Source organism: Gobius niger (assembly GCF_951799975.1).
Source record: "Gobius niger genome assembly, chromosome: 14".
Taxonomy (NCBI): Eukaryota; Metazoa; Chordata; class Actinopteri; order Gobiiformes; family Gobiidae; genus Gobius; species Gobius niger.
The window spans coordinates 16,137,798-16,156,020 of NC_136865.1; the positions used below are offsets into that span (position 1 = coordinate 16,137,798).

Here is an 18,223-nt window from a genome sequence, read left to right on the forward strand (position 1 = left end):
CACAGTTAAAGACTCTGCATTAATGTAAAATGCACACTCACTGAGATGTTTTTCTAGTGAGCAGCAAATCGGACTTATCCCAATCATGGTACGATTTACAAGCTGCGGGCTCAGAGGGATCCAAGTTTTGGATTACTTTAGATTAATTTCAAAGCCAGTCAGAGCCAGGCTACGCAGCGGTGGAAAAAGCACTGTACCATATCAAGTAATGAGAAACAGCATGCAAGACTACAACAACACAGTCCCACACCTCTTCATAAAAACACTGTTATCAAAATGACAGCGATAGCAGGTGGGCCCCCAATCCCACTGTGGACACAGATACACACAGACGGAATACCTGGTGTGCAATCGGACTCGTCCGAACCTGAAGGCACAAAGATATTTACATGGGGCTTAATGTCGCCTCTGAGGCAACAAATGACCAAACTCCACCAAATGTGCCACTACGCCCACACCTCTGACCATCACCTTATTCATCACGCATTTCCGGGAGAGTTTGCAGACTTACGTTGGGACTGGGACACCATCTTGGAGCGGCTGCGTCCTCGGGAGTCCACGTGGCTGGACATACTGCTCGCTGTGGACAGGGGCTGCTTGGTGCGAACACGCCCTAAAATATCCACATGAAAATATTAATCAAATTGTACATACATTATTAAAATAAAATAAGACGATTCCCACGCTAACCAAGCTATTAGATAAAGCTAGTCTGCAGCTGCATTAACCCCAGAGTTACAGCTAAAAAGCCCCTTCACTGCAGTGTTCGAAAAGCCACCTCAACACACACCAGGCACTCAGGGATCACATCTATGAGGAATTACTTAAAATATGAGATCTGTATATTTTTTATATCAATTTGTTGATGATCCGTGAGTGTAAACATCCCTACGTCACACACACTTACACCTATAGTCTTACCATTGTCTGATCTGGTCCCTATGGACAAAAGAAGCATCAAGTAGGAAACCTTTATTGTTTGTCTTTATATACTTGCATTACAGACAAAACTTCAGGCCTAAATATGTACAACATAGACTCAATGCATCAGTTAATAATATTGTTATATCAATAATGACCAAAAGTAGAATTTAGTAACATGCACGATGAAGTTAGGTAGATGTGTTACTAATTTACGGAACTATGATGGATTATTATGGACAGCAGGGGGCGCTGTGGCCACATACTTCATTAACACATAGTTGGGATGGAGGGAGAACTAGGAAAAGCAAAAGACAAAGGAGGAAAGGAGTTTATGGCAGGGGTCTCCAACCAGTAGCACAGGAGGTATCAGTAGCTCTCCAGTCATTTCCAGGTAGTATTCGACAGTTCTACACAGGCTTAATGACTCATATTTTAGAGGCATTTTCTTTTGGTTCCGAACATCCTGAACACAATCTGTAAATATTCGGATCTATACAGCAAAATATAGGGACTTCTTTCCTAAATCAGATAGTTACACAAGAGTAAGTAGCTCTCCGACGCTTTTGTTGCATAAAAGGTTGGAGGCCCCTGGGTTTGGTGTATAGAGGACCGAGATGATCTTACCATCCGTTTTATCAGAGGCATCATCTTTAGAAGCAGAGAAATGCAAAGTAGAACCAAAAAACAAACCAAGGCAAGAAAGAAGGGTTCATAATTTTGACAAAGAAAAGAAAAGGAAAAAAAAAAAAAAACAGGAAAATGAAGCATAAGAAAGGTAAAAGAAGGAAAAGATGGGAAAGACAGAAAGGAAGGGGGGTAAAAAGAGAAAAGATAGGAGCATGTCCATTAGTATGTGTATATTTTCTACACAGATCCATGCACGACAATATGTACTATCCACAGAACATGCACAGACGCTGGGATACATTCAGATGAACAGGAGAAAGGAGGAAAAGAGGTCAGTCCAGGCACACTATCTCTGAAACTGTTGATACCATTACGGCTTTGGCTCGCTACATTTGTTGTTTCTGAAACTAGCAATCCCTGACAAGCTGCTGCTGACCAGGCCCTTACCCAGAGAGGAGTAGGAGCCAGAGGCCAGACGGCTCGCCCCTCCGGACTGGCCCATGTGCCGGTGTTTAGCCACTGCAGCCGCGTTAACGTCCACATCGCTACGGGAACGCTGGAGGGCGGCTGCCGACAACCCACCCTTTGACCCGGCAGGGACTGATGGGAGAGGAGTGGGGTTTGGGAGGTGATGATACACAGTAACAGCACAAGACATGCAGGCACCACAGTATATGAACACATACTACGACCAGAAAGCACAATGGGGAGGCACAGTACTGGTCACAGGCAGGAGGGGAATGAGGAGAGTGGCTTATGTGCATATTTGATGTGTGCTTTCACAGTGTTTTGTAAAAAGAGAGTATGTGTAATGTGGATTGCTTGTCTGTTGACCAGTGTGACTCACCTCGGCCTGGAGCTGCCGACCACTTTGAAGATAGAGGCCGACTGGGGAGACAAGAGGAAGAAAAGCAGGTCAAAACAAAGATCTGTAATGGAAATCCAGTAGGGCTGCACGTCATGAGGAAAAGAAATGGCAATATTCTATAACAGCTATTTTACAGCATCGTATTAGTCAACCACTTTCAACACAGTATGTTAATAAAATTTCTATTCAATCTGTGTCAAAAAAAGACTTAAAAAAAATACTAAAATATCAAAACAAGAGGAAAATGGAATCAAAAATCACATGTATCTGATTAAGATGTGAATATTGTTTAACTTGACAATATAGTACTGTGTCCCTAAACACAGTTAATAAGGCTGTCAAAGATAAACTTGTGGAAGTATTGTTACTTGAGGCTCTCCTGGGATGAGGAGGAGGAGCGGTCACTCTGGGGCAGAGAGGCCACGCTGCCGGAGCTCTTCAGACACGACTGAAGGGTCTTTTGGTACGACGGCTCCAGAGAGTTGTACAGGGCATCGGCTTCTGAAGGAAAGTGGTTCCTCAAACCCCAGTAGGCCCTTAAAGCAGGCAGGAGACAAATTACACATGGAAATAAAAACATCAAACGAGTGATGGATAACTCCACTTTCATTTCAGATGATGTAATTTTGTGAAAGCCTTACTTGCGAGCCTCGACTCTGGCTTCTGAGTCAGCATCTCGAATTCCCTTCCTAATGCTTTCAACCAGAACTGCAGTGTGTCTGTGAGGAAAACGAAAGTTAGGTATGTAACTAGGGTTCTATGAATCCCGAATGACCACCAGAGGCGGTGCTGTAAGCACTGAATGTCTCCTTCGCGCATGCGCCGTTCGAGTAGTAATACCAAAAACGTCACACCTGTGACCCTCGGATGACTAACCAGGAGGCTATATAGCTCCACGTCATCTGAGCCTCTGTTCCTGAAGAATCTTCTCGCGAAAACGCAAGGATTCTGAGTGACAGAGAAGCTCTGGCGGTCATTCGGGATTCATAGAACCGTAGTTACATACGCAACTTCCGTTCTATTTCATCCCTGCTGACCGCCAGAGGCGATGCTTTAAGCACTGAATGACTAATACCAACTATGTCACAGGGAATCCTGAGCACAGTACTCACTGAGCGGACTCCAGTCACAAACCACAGTGACCAAAACACTGTGACAGACAGTGAAAACCAGGTGGATGCACCGGCTGCCACAGACATAAGCAGTCCAGACGGACTCCAATAAAATACTGTCCACAAGTGCACAGGAAATGGGACAAACCCCTAAGAAATGCCCAAGAAGTGGGAGACTCCCCTTACAAGGGAACGGTGCACGTCCCGAAAAACTAAGGGGTGGCGGCTGGAACGCCATACTACATGCAACGGTATCCTGTCCAAGTAAAAACACTTCGTCATGACGGCCAACAGGCTCTGCCACCGTCTCAAGCCATGAGAATGGAGGCACACCAATCATTCACTAAAACTCTAGAGGAGTGAAAGACCATAAGCCACCAAGAACCAGCCTGCTTGGAGGTCGCAGTGAACCAAGTGCGACTAACGCACCCTGGCACAGGAGACTTCCCTGCATTAAAAAGAAAATCTGCATGGGACATGCCAAACAGTCCAAACAAAACGGGTGGCAACAAAGCAAACCTGAACATGAAAAGGACCACAGAACAGCCCCTCATAAGGCAGGAGCACTAACCCCTCGCACGAAAAGATGCAGAGGAACAATCATACCCCAGGAAAACGCACTGGAGGTAAAACAATGTCCCACCAGGAGAGAAAAAACACCCGGATATAAAGAAAATGCAAACAGTGGAACACAGAGAAGTGGCCCCAGCCCTGTTGAAGGCCTATAGACTCTCATGGCCACAAAAGCCCATGACTCTATCTCATAGAAGTGATGGGACAAGAAAACTTCATTGATCACCATAGAACCTGAATGTGCACATACCAGCCAGCCTACAGTCAATACATTAACAGACAATGTCCAGCTCCAAAGCATGATGAAAATCATACCAGAGAACTGCAGGCCTGATCCGCCTCAGGCATCACAGAAGTCAGTCACTGTCAGCCAGCAATGAAGTCCAATGCATAAAATGCCACCCGAACTCACGAGTCAAAGTGGCAACCAAACATGAGTCAAAGAGCAGCAGCAGTAAGCAGAGCTGCCAATGGAACTTGCTGCCGACCATGGCCTGTTAGTGTATCCAGCAGTATCTGCTGGTTCTCCACGCCAAGCGTTTCCACAGAGAAACAGCCACGCAAATAAAACCACACACCTGATTCTGCTCCAGGAGGCACTGCCCTTAAACTGGTCAAAGACTGACAACCGACTAAGCCCTTGTGTCACAAAACCACAGAGCAGCATTTCTGCAGAATGGACGCTGGCGACCACTCACCAGGACTGCGGACAGCAGGACACAGCACATAATACAGAAGACCAAAAATAAACACCTGTCGATGCAACAGTGGGCAGGTGCTCCTGGCCCCAGCTACATAGGGCTCAACCACAAACGGCTGATCGGCATCTGAGAGCTGTGCGAAAACTCTCAAAGACATACACCAGCACTGATGTCACTCCATGTTGCATAAGGGAGTGACAAACTACAGAACCCTTGCTCCCAAATGGAGGCCAGAGTATTAAAAAAATTAAATAAAAAAAAGACAAAAAAAAAAAAAAGACAAAAAAAAGACAATACGACGACGCCAGGTATGTGTCATACACAACTCTCCATCCCCCTCTGGAGGGGTAGAGAAAAGTTGCCGGATAAAGTGGCTTCAACCGACAATTTAGCAGGCAGTCAGCAAGCATTATCCAGAATCACCGGTAGCAAAAACACGCAGTTAGCAGAACCACAGTGTACACAATGCAATGGCCCAAGATGGGACAGAACGAAGCAAGAGGATCATGCTAGTACAACCAGCATGAGCGCAGTGGAAATATGCCAAGACCATGTGAGAGAGAGGAAGCACCAGTGCAGCCTCACCAACACAGGATACTGCGAACACAGATAGTAGCAGTACAACATCAACAAACCAAGGACACAACCTGGAGAGGAACCACAAACGCAGCCATCACCAGATCCAGATGCCCAGAGGCGTAGCTTGCCATAAGGCAGGGCAGGCAGCTGCCTGGGAACCCCAACAGTCAAGGCCCCATGAACCAACACAGTAGTCAGAAGTCAGCAGGAAACAAGTGATATGTCACAGACTTCCTTAAGATGTTGATGATACAGTTACATCATCTCTCCACCAATGCTCCATGGCGCTGTTTATCCCCATCCTGCTGCATGCTTCATTGAGTTATGTTCCCCTAATGTCAGCTCATAAGGAGCAGTGGACAGACTTTTTTACTCACGGCTCCACCAGAGTATTCTTCTATGTTTATTGTAACACTCTTCATGACCTAAAGAACCTCAGCCTTCTGTTTTGAGGAAAACCTATGCTTAACTGCATTATGGGAGTTGTGAGGTGACCTGCTCCAGCTCAAATACACCGAGCGGCCACCAGAGGGCCCCCTACTGACAGTCTCGCTTGGGGCCCCTACAAATCATAGTAGTAGCCTACTGAGCAAATAACCAAACAGCCAGTAACAGTACAAGGCAACCGTGCAAAAGCACCACCAAGGAGATGGGGCGAACACGCTGCCATCACCAATACGGGTATGCGATCAGACCATAAACAAAGACAAAAGCAACAACAAGATAATTTGTCAATCGTTGGAAAAGGCGCGCAACCGCCTAAAATATGTAGACTGAATAGGCTACACAACTGTCAAGCTGGGTACAGAACCACAATATAAACCACGAGACGCGAAACACCGCAGGCCACTGGCGTTGAATAGTTAGCGTAACATCCATAGACCTATGTGTTATTCAAAAACAAATCGAGGTCACTGAAGAAATGTTGAAGACATTATGTTTAACCAGAACTCCTGTGCGCTCCTCCATGGCAAGAGCGTACACGCCATGTCAGCCATGCCGCACTTACACACTGGAATCCATTCTCCGAGAAGGCTTTAAAAACCGGCTAACTTCAGTTGCAAAAGAGAAGATAGCTCCCGCACCGTACGCTGGGGGAAGAGGACGCGTACGCCCCTACACCAGCAGAGGCGAAACTCAAATGCCATTACCATCTCTAATGACAGTCAGTCATGGAGCTGAGGGAACAACACGATGCTAGCTAGCGCACATGGCGCAGCAATAGCAATGGACCGGGATTAGCACAGCTCAAATGAAGCAGCTAATGTGTCCACAAGATGTCCAGCACCGTAGCCAGGGTAAGGTGGGCACATACACCGACGACCCAGCAGGTGAGTAAACCAGTACTGAAAAGCTTACCTTTCAAGAGAGAAAACAAGCCATCGCAGCCCGAGGAGGGCGAAAGATTCCGCAACTCCGACTAAACAGTCACCGGGCTCCAAGCGATGAGCAAACCAAAGCGTGCAAAGTGCTTTGAGATACAAAGCAATCACGGAGCACGCCATATTACGAACTGCACGCGAGAAGAAAAAAAGGACCAGAGGCTCAGATGACGTGGAGCTATATAGCCTCCTGGTTAGTCATCCGAGGGTCACAGGTGTGACGTTTTGGGTATTACTACTCGAACGGCGCAGGCGCGAAGGAGACATTCAGTGCTTACAGCACCGCAGGGACGAAATAGAACCAAGTAAACACGTTCGTACAAGGACACAAAACAGCAGTTTCTGACCAAGCTTCACTTCAAAGTAAAGCAAGAGGCTTACCGCTCCAGAGAGTGTGTTTGCCACTCTTGTAGAAGGTGTTCCAAGAAGTCATAACAGCGCCTGAAATAAATGGACATTTCAACAGCTTTTTTTTTTTAATCTATTGAAAAGAAATATATTGAGGAAGATTTATCTCACCGTCTGACGGACACAGACTTTGACGTGCAATTACTAGTTATCAAAGGAATGAGTCGGGGGACGTGAGTGTGCTGAAGGGTGGAAAAGAAATCATCAATCAACAGAATATGGAATAAATGGGTTTATTCCAACAGCAAAATATATTGATGAGAACTTACCCGAATAATAATACGGATGGCCGACACTCCAGAGGTGGCCATGACTTTGGCACAGTTTGGGATGAGGTTGAACAGGACTGGGACAATGGCTTCTGCTCCATGGTCAAATTTGTTCCCCAGCACCAATGAAAGGTGACTGATGTAACAAAATAAATGTTTTAATAACCCATTTTCTTGGTCACTTTTGTCTTTCCATATGCCTGGTTTGAGACTTACGCCACAGTCATACAGGCCTCTCGGACAACTTGAGATCTCAGATCTTTAGCTGAAAGTTTGAAGGCTCCATCCAGGAGCCGTAAGTGCTGGTAGAAACAGTCATAGTTGGCTGCACCAGCAACCAACAGTGAGCGGATTTTCTTCAGCTGTAAAACGCAACCAAGGACAAACAACAAATTCAACTTTTACACTTAACTGTGAGTAAAACGACAGATTTGCATAAAAGCACTGACAGCAAGTGCTCTTTGGTCCCAGTCGTGTTTGTCATCAGAGCAGACCTCTCGGATTTTATTAAGGTTGTCCTCAAGGTCCCTTGCTGAATAAATCTACATAACACAAAATTAGAGCATTAGAATTTCCACAAAAAAGAAACAGAAGCTTAATTTATGGATGTAATACTGTGCCTGTGTTAAATTTACCTGCACAGTGGGGACGTCTGTAAAACCTCTAATAAAGTCCTCTTCATCCACAGCACCAGCGCTCTCTTTGGATACTAGAAAATCCAAAAACGGCAGAAATAAAGCAAAAGTGCTTCTGTCTCTGATTTTATTCAAGTCCACATGTGCACTCAAGCTTCAGGGGCAAACAGTGTCTCTAAAGGATTTCCTGACAGTAACAAGAATGTCAATCAAGTCTCTCTGAGGACTTGACGCTCTGGGAATCGCAATATTAAAACAGCAGCGCTCAGAATAATGGGGTAGAGATACAAAGGCAGCTCCTCTGAAAAATCAAAAGAATAGGCAGACAAAAAATCAGCTAGAACATACTGTAGCCTATTTTAAATTGGGAAGTACAACTAGAAAACTATGCAGGAGCTCACAAATTATAAAGCCATTATGAAGACGATGCAACAGATTTTACGATCTGACAGCTACTGTAGAAGCTCAAATGTTGGTCTGTCTGTTGGTTAGTGTTGCCAACGTGTGGGAGTCTTGTCATGTACATGCAAATGCTCACAAAAAACCCTGCACTCTTCAAAACTAGACTTCACAACATACTTAACTCAACAACAATCATTTGAATAAAACAGCAAAGCTGTTTTATGCCAACTTAGGTTTGTTTAAATCGTAAAACCCAGAATGCCCTTGACATCTGTTTCTCCACAATCAATAAAGACAGCAATAAACCAAGCAACATCTTGTGTTTCCACTATAGATCGTTTCATATGTTGTGCTACATAAACTAGCGTGTACACTGTGCGTAAAGTGTGAATCAAGGGAGTGAATCTACCCGTTATTGCTGACAAAGACAGATGAGAGACAGTAATGGGCGGACAGAGCTGTGATAGAAACATCGCCTTACGATCGCGAAGACAACAGAGCCGATCAATACGAAGGAAAACGAGAGCAAACACCACCGAGGCCCACTGCTGCGGAAAGACACTCAGGAGGAAATGTAAAATACTCCAGTAGTTCACTTGCAAAAGCCGAGCTGAATTGTCAACAAATATAAATCCCGACAGTTTCTATTATTTGACCGTGAAGTCTTTTTATAACCCACAACATACCATAAGTAACAAATTTAAGAAATGTTCCCATCTGGTGTTGTCAGAGCATATCATCCAGGCTTGGGAAGGACACAAAGAATGGTTGCTATTTGTTAAACAAGTTGCAGAAATAATAATGTACCTAGCTTGCCACCGGTCGCACTGGGTCTGCGTGCAGCTGAGGACTCCGCTGGCTTCTTGGGAACTTTTGGGACTTTGAAGGCAGCCGACGACGAGCGACTCCCGTCCACACTGTCATCATCGTCAAAACTACGATCTGAAAGAAAACAAGAGAGGCTTTATAAAAGTGACAGAGTAAGCAATACGACTTCGGATCTTTACATGTAGCCAGCTGAAAGGGATGAGCGGAAGGCCATATAACAGAAGAGTTACAACCTGGAGGATGTAGCCTTCAAAGAGCTTGGTCAGGAAAGGTTAAATCAATACTAATTACACACTCACACACCACATCACATTTTAAAGCGAAAAAAAAACAACGTAATGATCACTACGTTCACTCCGACAACTGGTGACTGACACACTGGCCGGACATTTATTCTATGAACTAGCAAACGTGTACCTTTCTAAAAGCAAACTCATAAAAAAGATGCTGGTGAAGCAGTAATGCCACCTCAAAGAGACATTGTGGAAGTGAGACAAAAAGGTATTACCGTGCTAGATGTAGCAATACAATTTCTACATTTCTGCAAAGCGGAGAAAGGCATATATATATATATATATACTGCTGTCGCTCTGACAACCAGTGCTGAAATGCGCCAAAGCCACCACCCAACACCTTGACTCCCATCAATTTACTTTTCCACACACAAAGCAAAAACAATTCAACATGTGCAGCGTAAACACCACAGGGTCTGCCGTTATTGCAAAACAGCATCCAGCTAATGCACAGACGACAACAAGTGGAAAGCTAAACAAAAGAGATAACACATGTTCAGGGGAATAACAGAGATATCGACAACACACCCGTCCATCCCTGCACTCACAGTCACAGATGCGCTGGCAGATAAGGCGTCTCATGCTTCTGGGAGGGCGTGGTAACGAGGCAATCCCCCTTTTCCCCCCCAAAGCTGTACCCCCAAACAAGATGCGCACAACCACGTCACTGCATCTTCACAGTGGGGCTCCGTCTTCGCGGCCTGAATACCCCTCCGCCCGTACAAGAAGTGCCGGCATTTTCTCTCTCTCCTGCATCCCTCTCCTCTCGCTCGGCCAGCATCTCTGCTCCTGCTCTCAGCCGCCTCACGGCCAATCAGAGCGCGGGTGACATCATAGAGTGCAGCCAGTGCGGAGGCAGCAGCAGCACTATGAATGTGAATGTGCAGAGAGAGAAAAGGAACACAACACGGACACCCGGGGAATATTAACGGGATTCTTTGTATAGTAGTCATCGCCTCTAACCTGCTTCTGCACCGTCTTATCTCATTGGAAAACAGAGGAAGGCCCATTGACTGGCTGTTATGATCGTGTGGAGGAGGAAACCACACCTCTCTCCCCTGACCCTCCCACTCACTCGCCGTCCATTTGTTTACCATGGAGGGCTGCTATGTTCATCTCATGCATTATAATCCTTAAAGCAAGCTTTCAAAGCAAATGGAAAGACTTTTCTCCACAGGCTTTGATGATGTCACTATATAGTTTTTAAACAATGAACACTGATCCACCACAAATCAAATAAAACATGCATCCAAACACTTAAAGCATCTGTATCATACTATTTTATCCATCCCAACTATAGGCATTTATATGATATATTGTACCTCTACCACTATGGAGCACTATCACCAAACATCCACCAAGAGACAGTCACGGACAAACAATATTGGGGCTGATAGTCACTGAATCCCGGAAAGAAATTCCAACTTCTGGCGAGTGGCCTCTTCTTTAGAAAGGTTGAATAAAGTCCTATACCTTTTGCAGCCAAACATGCTTTTCTCTGTGACATTATCGTTAGGTAAGAAAAAAGAACAGGCGTGTCCAGAGTAGGTTAGAATGAGCTCCTTTACAGCTTTCAGGGCAAACATGACATCGGTTCAGAAGCTCAGGGGGTGCGTTTGTTTTCCCGCAGGGACAGTGCGGACACAACGGGCTTTTTTTTTTTTTCTTTCTTTCTTACAACAGAAATAAAGAAAAAGCTGTTTTATAAATTAAAATCAGGCCGTAGGGCATTACATTACAGACGTCGGGCTCTTCCTGACACTATGACATAAAAAACATAAAAAAGAGAGCAGGATTCAGGAGGATTACTGAGAACTGTGTGAATGAAGCCAAAAACCACTGTGGGAGTGTTTTTGATAAGGGAATAGCATTACAACATGGCTAAAAGCCAAAATGATATAGGTCCTTTAATGCATCTGCACATCTGTGATTAAACTCACGCTGTTGTTCAATGTCAAATTGCTGTTGTCTTAATAGTTTAAATGTAATCGTCTTATGCATGTCTCTATAGTCTTATAGCTTACAGTTTTTTAAGTTCTCCTTTATCTAAGTTATGTGTTATACGTTTTATGTTTCATGTTGCACGATTGAACTGCAAAAAAATCCTTGTTGTGAACCTCATCATGACAATGGCAATAAAACAATTCTGACGCTGAAAACATTTTTGGGAATTTGAAGGAATTTCAGACTCATTGAAGGTACGAGGGCTCTGACTAGGCTACAGCATTTGTTAAGGAGAAAGTCCCATCATTTTATTCATTCAAACCTTTATTGAACCAGAAAAAAAATCTCCTTTACAAGAGTGCCCTGGATCATTTGACTTTCATAAGAATGTGCCTAACCTTGTTACAAAAGACTGGACAATAAAACGGTGTATTGCTTACTACCTTTCAGTCAAAACACAGATTAGCATAATTGTTAGCATCATTAGCATCTCGTGCTTTTGTCTAGTCAGACCCCAGGGGAGAAAGAGAGAGAGACACGCGGAGCACACATGTTGTTTCCATGGCAACCGGAGCAGACCAATAACACACAGATCACCGCGGGCAACCACAAGGCGAGCAGCAAATGAGTGGCCTTAGAAAACGCCGCTGACGAAAAGATGATATGGGGCGCAAAGCTAAATGAGAGGCACCGGACTGACACGCTGTCAGAAATTGGGACGCTCGGACAACGATGTGTGTGTGGAGATGGTGTTGCTATGGAAACACAGTCTTTAGATTCCAGTATGTAAGAAAGGAGAAATACACGCAACTGGTCTCGATGCTGTATGGTTTGTAAAATACTTCAGATGGAGGGATTGATGCTAAAACGTGCATGATGGATTCTGCGCAAAAAAGAAACATCTGTACAAAGTCTACCCCGTGAACGCTTGTACATCAATTAGAGCAAATTTGTTTACCAGGGACAGAAGGACATTACTGTAACCACATGATGGCAGCACTGCATCACTTGGATAAAGATCAAATCCCTGATACCGTTTAAGAGCAGGGCAAGCCACAGTCTGAAGGGTCAATAACTTGTCTTAAGGGATTTGGTGCAGCATTTTTTTTTGGGCCAAGTGTCCAAGCTTTGACCCACATCAATCTGACCTACAATGAAAACAAATAACGAAACTAACAAAGTCAAACAAGAATGAACTGGTTGAACTCATGGACATACAGTATCCAGTAGAAATGGATGCGAGCAACCACTTTCAGCAGTGACACAAACCCTTGACTTTGATCATTTAAATACAATGAGATGGAGAAGCCCTGAGCCACTTGCCACATCGGGCACAGTTTCCTTGTTTCCTGTAGCTCGATGTTGACACACAAACACACTCATCAGCGACCCGCTGACATGCTCGTTCTGCCTGAGTGCATCTTCAGCTCTGCTAAGGAAACCGTGACCCCGTTTACAGGCCAGGCTCGTGGCCTTGGCGCAGCAGGAATTGTAATATTATGGGTTATCCTTACAAGTCCAGCAGCTGGAAAGGACTTGAAATAATACCTGCACGTTTCCCTTTTAAGAAGCTACATTTTCTCTAAGCCGGGCTGAAATTGGAGCAGCCGTCTTCAATTTGAGAATCTGGCCCTAAAGCTCGTGTCTCACTCTCCCTGTCCCAGAAACATTCGGTTTAAAGCCGCTCCTATGAAAATCTCTTCTTGTGCATCTGTTTTTAAAAACGATATATATTACATTCATCATTAGAAAAGTAGTGTGAAATGATTAAATAAACATGTAGAATTAAACTGATCATGCCAGATTGCCCACAACTTACTGTCCAAGCATCATTGGGACAGGCCATGCTGCCCCAGTTTACACGTGCCACTCAGCCTGGGTCTGAGCCAGGGCATTTGGGGTGAAAGTTTAAGCTGATTTTGAACCATATGTTGACAAGCGTTTGTCTGAGTGCCAGCATCCACAGCCAGATGAGATTAACTACACTTCCCAAGGGCATCCTCCCCTAATACCGTAGTTACGCACAAACATTTCCCGTCTCTCATCTGTGTCAGTGCTCATGGCGCTCCTTTGTCTTCACCGCTGCTTTTCTTGTTTGTTCAATGTCTGTCTCTGTCATGGTGAATCAGGGCAGGGCAGAGACAGGCACAGCGCTGTGACTCTGCTTCCTCCAACAAGCTATTCCCAACTCCTCTCCCTCCTCTCGTCACAGCAACAGCTGCCTCACCACTGCAAACACCAAGGACCAACCAAAAGGATGCGGGCCAAGGACAGACAGGATCTATATCTAAACTGATCTGCAGAGGTTGTGGCTTTGCAGAAAATATAAGCCACAGGGGACTGAGTAAAAGGCCGCTTTATTGAGCTAATACATCGGATTCAGATATGACAAATAAGGCTCACAGGCCTGAAGCAAACAAGAAAAAATACTAATTGCAATTGTGTCATCAAAGATCATTCGCACATTCGGCACAATTAGAAAAGAAAATGTCTTAACAACACAAGAATTACATGCATTTCAGAACATGTCTGTAGAGGTCTAAGGTACCGGGTTAGCAGGTTTTATACATAATAAGACCCGTTGGCGATGAGATATTTAGTTCTCTGCAGAGAATATTGTGAAACCAGACGTTTAATTTGCCAATTGCGACCGTACAGTATCAGTTAATAAAGCTTTCTAGATTTCCTGACAAAGTGAAGGAGCTGGGAGTAAGTACGTTACAGGGAGCAAAGGCCAAACAAAGGCAATGAGCCATGGTTAACTGGGCGTTGAGTATCTGCTGTCACTTTCACTTCAGGTATGAGGCCAAGGGACATATGGCCACATTGCCCTCAGGTAAATAAAGAAGCTGGTAGAGGTCATGAAGTCATCACTGAAGAAACTCAAGGCGTTGAATTTGTAAAAGGTGTCTGAACTTTCACTCCCAGGCGTGTGTACAAAAGGTACAAGTTCAAAGTAAACCAACAACAAATGAAAGCCAAAAAAATCTGATACATGCAGCAGTGTGAAACTACACCTGGGGGAGATCCAAGTTCAAAGACACTCCTTTTATTCCAGTGCTGCCTCAGAGAGAACTTCATAGCAACAAACTCACAACACACAACCTGTAAACACTATCCAATGTAGCATCAACGCATGAAATAAGTTTGCAGTTCTACCATCTTTTTCATATACTCTGAGTCACCAAAGCTTCACAAAAATAACATAAAAAACACATATAATTCAAATAATTATTTAGAAGTTGATGTAGCACTGACCGTGACTGGGGCTGAGAGCCATGTTGCCTGAATTCAAGGCTTCATCAAACCGGGCAAATATTGTCTGCAACCTGCAAAGAACAACACAAAGGTTACAACATGTCAGGCTTTCACTGGCGCAAAGGACATTAGGAGTGACAATACTTCAGCATGGCGGCATAAACAGAGCATCAGCTTCTGTCGAGGAGCTGTTGTGACTTCTCAGGGAAAGTGGTAACTCTCAGCTGTCCATGTGTCTGTGTGTGTGTATGAGTGTGTGTGTGTGTGTGTGTGCGCCGCTCTGGTCAGTGGGTGTGTCCGTCGTGCCAGTCAAAGTCAGGAGGCTTTGAGGGCATGAGATCTCAGTCCTGGCATCCTGCTCAGCAACACAATCACACTGCCCAAAATCACCTCTGCCCAACGACGACACAAGCGCGGTCTAAAATCCCCATTGGTCATTCAGGTCATGCAAGTTGTAGCGATAAAATGCTACGTAATAAAAAAAGAGGCACGGCGCATATGACACGCATGAATAAGGGAAACAGAAAAACATCGAATCATGATCTTTCTGACAAGTATGATCATTTAATACAGGTCCGAGAGCATTAACATGTGGGAAAAGACTGAAATATGACCTAAACTTAACACAAGAATGACATGCACTTCAGAGCATGTTTGCAGAGGTCTACAAACTACAGGGAGAGCAGGTGTTATATCAAGACCTAACTGAATAATAGCAGCTGATCTGACATTTGCGACCATAAAAATAGCAGCATTTTTGTTTAATAATGATAAATTGTGCAACTTCTCCCATGAAAAACACAACAGCATAAAAAACTATACTGTATGTAAAATCTTCAATCAGGTAACACAGCAATAACAAAAACACCGCCACCATAACATCTCTCCACTGCGAGATCAATAAAGCCTTATCTTATATTTCTCCATGTGCAAACGTGAGGAGTAATACACACCGCCGTGTCTGTGTGTGCCAGCCTCAAGTGTCACGGTGCCAGCCCCAAAAACAGACAGCTTAGCAGCTCCAGATAAGTGTTGATTAGCGTTGTGGCGGACTGCTCAGGCGCACGGCTTTTCCACATGGTTCCCAGTGTTTCTTCAGCATTTTCTTCGTCATGCGATATGTCCAGAAATAAGCTCCTCTTCAGTCTCCAGCTCTCATTAGCCGCTGTATTTCCCAGAGGACTTATTAATAGGGCGCTGCGTTGCCGTGTAGCGTTGCATGAGCTCCCATGGCAGTGACAGTGCTCGGTCCACGGCTCTTTGTATCCAACATGGTGCAGTGGATCTGAAGGGGAGGGAGCACCGGGCGAGGGAGGGGTGTGGGGGGGCCAAGCCAAACAGAAGAGCATGCGACAAAGCACCACCTCCTGTCACACATGGAGCGTTTGCAGAGCACACAGAGAACCCTGAGAACACTACAGGGCGATACCACAAGGTAAATCTCGGGAAGCCTCTTTTTTTTTGTTTGTGTGTGAGAGCCTGACAAGTAGGCCAGTTAGTATGACGGGCCGGGAGATTGAGTTACCCTTTACATAACCTCCGCTCCATACACAGACACTGAGGGGGAGGGGCCCGGCAGACAACTGAAAGCATGGTCTCCTTTCAAAGCATTTCCTTCACATATTAACCCCACACCTGTCTGGATAGGAACCTATGTTCATTCCTGTTCATGTACTTGACACTGCACTACATTGACCGGTGCATATAAGATCTCTTCAAATCTTTAAGCACATATTTGATTGTATTTTGTATTGTTTTGTTTTGTTTCATTCAGAAATGTGTGAGGATTTGGAGATGGGGTTAAGCCTAGTTGAGCCACTAAAAGAGTAAATGTCCTGGGTGTGTAATCCTCCATGTCAGTGTTCGTAAACACAAGTATGTAAGTTAACTGTGATTCCTCTAACCTCTTGGACAAGTGCCAAGAGATTTAGCCCACATCCTTTTAGTCTGTCGGGGGCCAATGGGTTCTTTGGTGTTAAAAAAGACAATGACTACTAAAGGTAATGAGGATCAACAGGATACCAATTAACACATCTCCAATAAACACATCATAAAGAAGCGTTTGTCCAAGTCCATGTAATGTTGGTCCCAGAAGTGATACGTGATCCAGAGGAGCAGATTGTATATCGACCCAGCACAACGAGCTGCAAAACACACTTTCTATGGTTTTACATTTACATCTAACATACTACTACTAACATGTATGATCCTAATGAACAGAATTACAGTCTGTTTATTTGGCTGAAGTTTACCAGACCAGGCAGTCAGTGCGGGGCAACATACAACTGGGGCATTTAAGAGAGGTTGAAACCATGCCCCACTCCTTCTGATCCAATGAAACGGTGCAGCAACTCCTGTGTTTGTCTGTGTTTCAGAGGGTGGTGTCCTGCACTGGTCAGCTCCACCTCCTCCTTCCTCCTGCGCAGCTCCCTCCACTCCGCAACAACTTTCACCATCTTCACCAGCAGTTAATCTAATTTATTCTCCAGTGGACGTCCATTAGCCAGAACAATAGTAGGGACAGAAGGCATGTGTGGCTTAGCTGTGAGTCTTAAATCTAAATCTAAATCTGATACTGTATTAATCTCTGTACAGAAATGAGTTCTCTGCATTTGACCCATCCTCAGTGTCGCATGGGTCGACCTGTAAGAGCAGTGAGCTGCCAGCATGGGCCGGCGCTCGGACCCATCTCCATGATGTGGAGCCAGGCTGGTGGTCAGAAACACCTGGCTGGAGGATTAACCTATTGCACATGTTTTTTATAACCTACCACTAACCTACGCAGACACGGGGACAACATGCAGACTCCACACAGAAAGGCCCCGTCCAGGTGGGAATCAAACCCAGGACCATCGAGCTGTGAGGCACGAGCACTAACCGCTGCGCCACCGTGTCATTTTGTTTCCTCTCTCCTGTCTCTTTCTGATGCTGGAGGTGTGGGGGCTGTAGGTCAAATTTGAAGGGCTCAAATGTCTTTAGGTCAAACGCTAATTGTTTCTTTTAAAAAGCTGCTTTCTTCAGGACCATTCTTTGGAGTAAAAAAAAAGCATCTGAACCCCACAAAAACACGTACAAAAGCAGTGAAAGCAGTGAAACAATATGGCAGCAAAAGGCAAAAAACTCAGCTGTACCAAGAGAGGGAGGTTGCTGCTGATGTGTAAGAAATTCAATTCTTATTTGTATTACGGCTTGTTATCCTAGGCTATGGTGGGTCCTGTCGGCAACCCAGTATCACTGGTTTAGAGGAGTAAAAATGTGTGTGTTTAAGATCATTGCAAGTGCGTCATACTGTGGGGGGGGGGGGAATATATGACCATGTGTATCTTTAATACTGATGTGCACCTTTGTTTGCCCTACATGGCTGTCAAACATTTGGATTGTAACGCCACCAAAAAACAACATTTATTCCTTAACCCAGTA

At 44.8% G+C, this 18,223-nt stretch overlaps 1 protein-coding gene across 14 annotated transcripts in view; it reads right to left on the bottom strand.

Moving 5' to 3' along the window:
* clasp2 (cytoplasmic linker associated protein 2) overlaps positions 1-18,223 on the bottom strand; it is a 45,040-nt gene that overhangs the window by 13,338 nt on the left and 13,479 nt on the right. For 6 of the 14 annotated variants that reach the window (XM_079571472.1, XM_079571474.1, XM_079571473.1 and 3 more), the window contains exons 7-21: positions 14,804-14,874; positions 9,288-9,422; positions 8,079-8,152; positions 7,893-7,985; positions 7,660-7,805; positions 7,444-7,579; positions 7,286-7,356; positions 7,148-7,207; positions 3,061-3,138; positions 2,788-2,955; positions 2,399-2,439; positions 1,999-2,151; positions 1,549-1,572; positions 512-613; positions 341-367 (exon numbers count right to left, since the gene is read on the bottom strand). In XM_079571472.1, the coding sequence (XP_079427598.1) occupies positions 341-367; positions 512-613; positions 1,549-1,572; positions 1,999-2,151; positions 2,399-2,439; positions 2,788-2,955; positions 3,061-3,138; positions 7,148-7,207; positions 7,286-7,356; positions 7,444-7,579; positions 7,660-7,805; positions 7,893-7,985; positions 8,079-8,152; positions 9,288-9,422; positions 14,804-14,874 (1,379 nt within the window). Of the gene's footprint in view, positions 1-340; positions 368-511; positions 614-1,548; positions 1,573-1,998; positions 2,152-2,398; positions 2,440-2,787; positions 2,956-3,060; positions 3,139-7,147; positions 7,208-7,285; positions 7,357-7,443; positions 7,580-7,659; positions 7,806-7,892; positions 7,986-8,078; positions 8,153-9,287; positions 9,423-10,149; positions 10,351-14,803; positions 14,875-18,223 lie in introns of those variants that run through there. The other 8 variants (XM_079571465.1, XM_079571476.1, XM_079571471.1 and 5 more) reach the window with 4 other exon arrangements.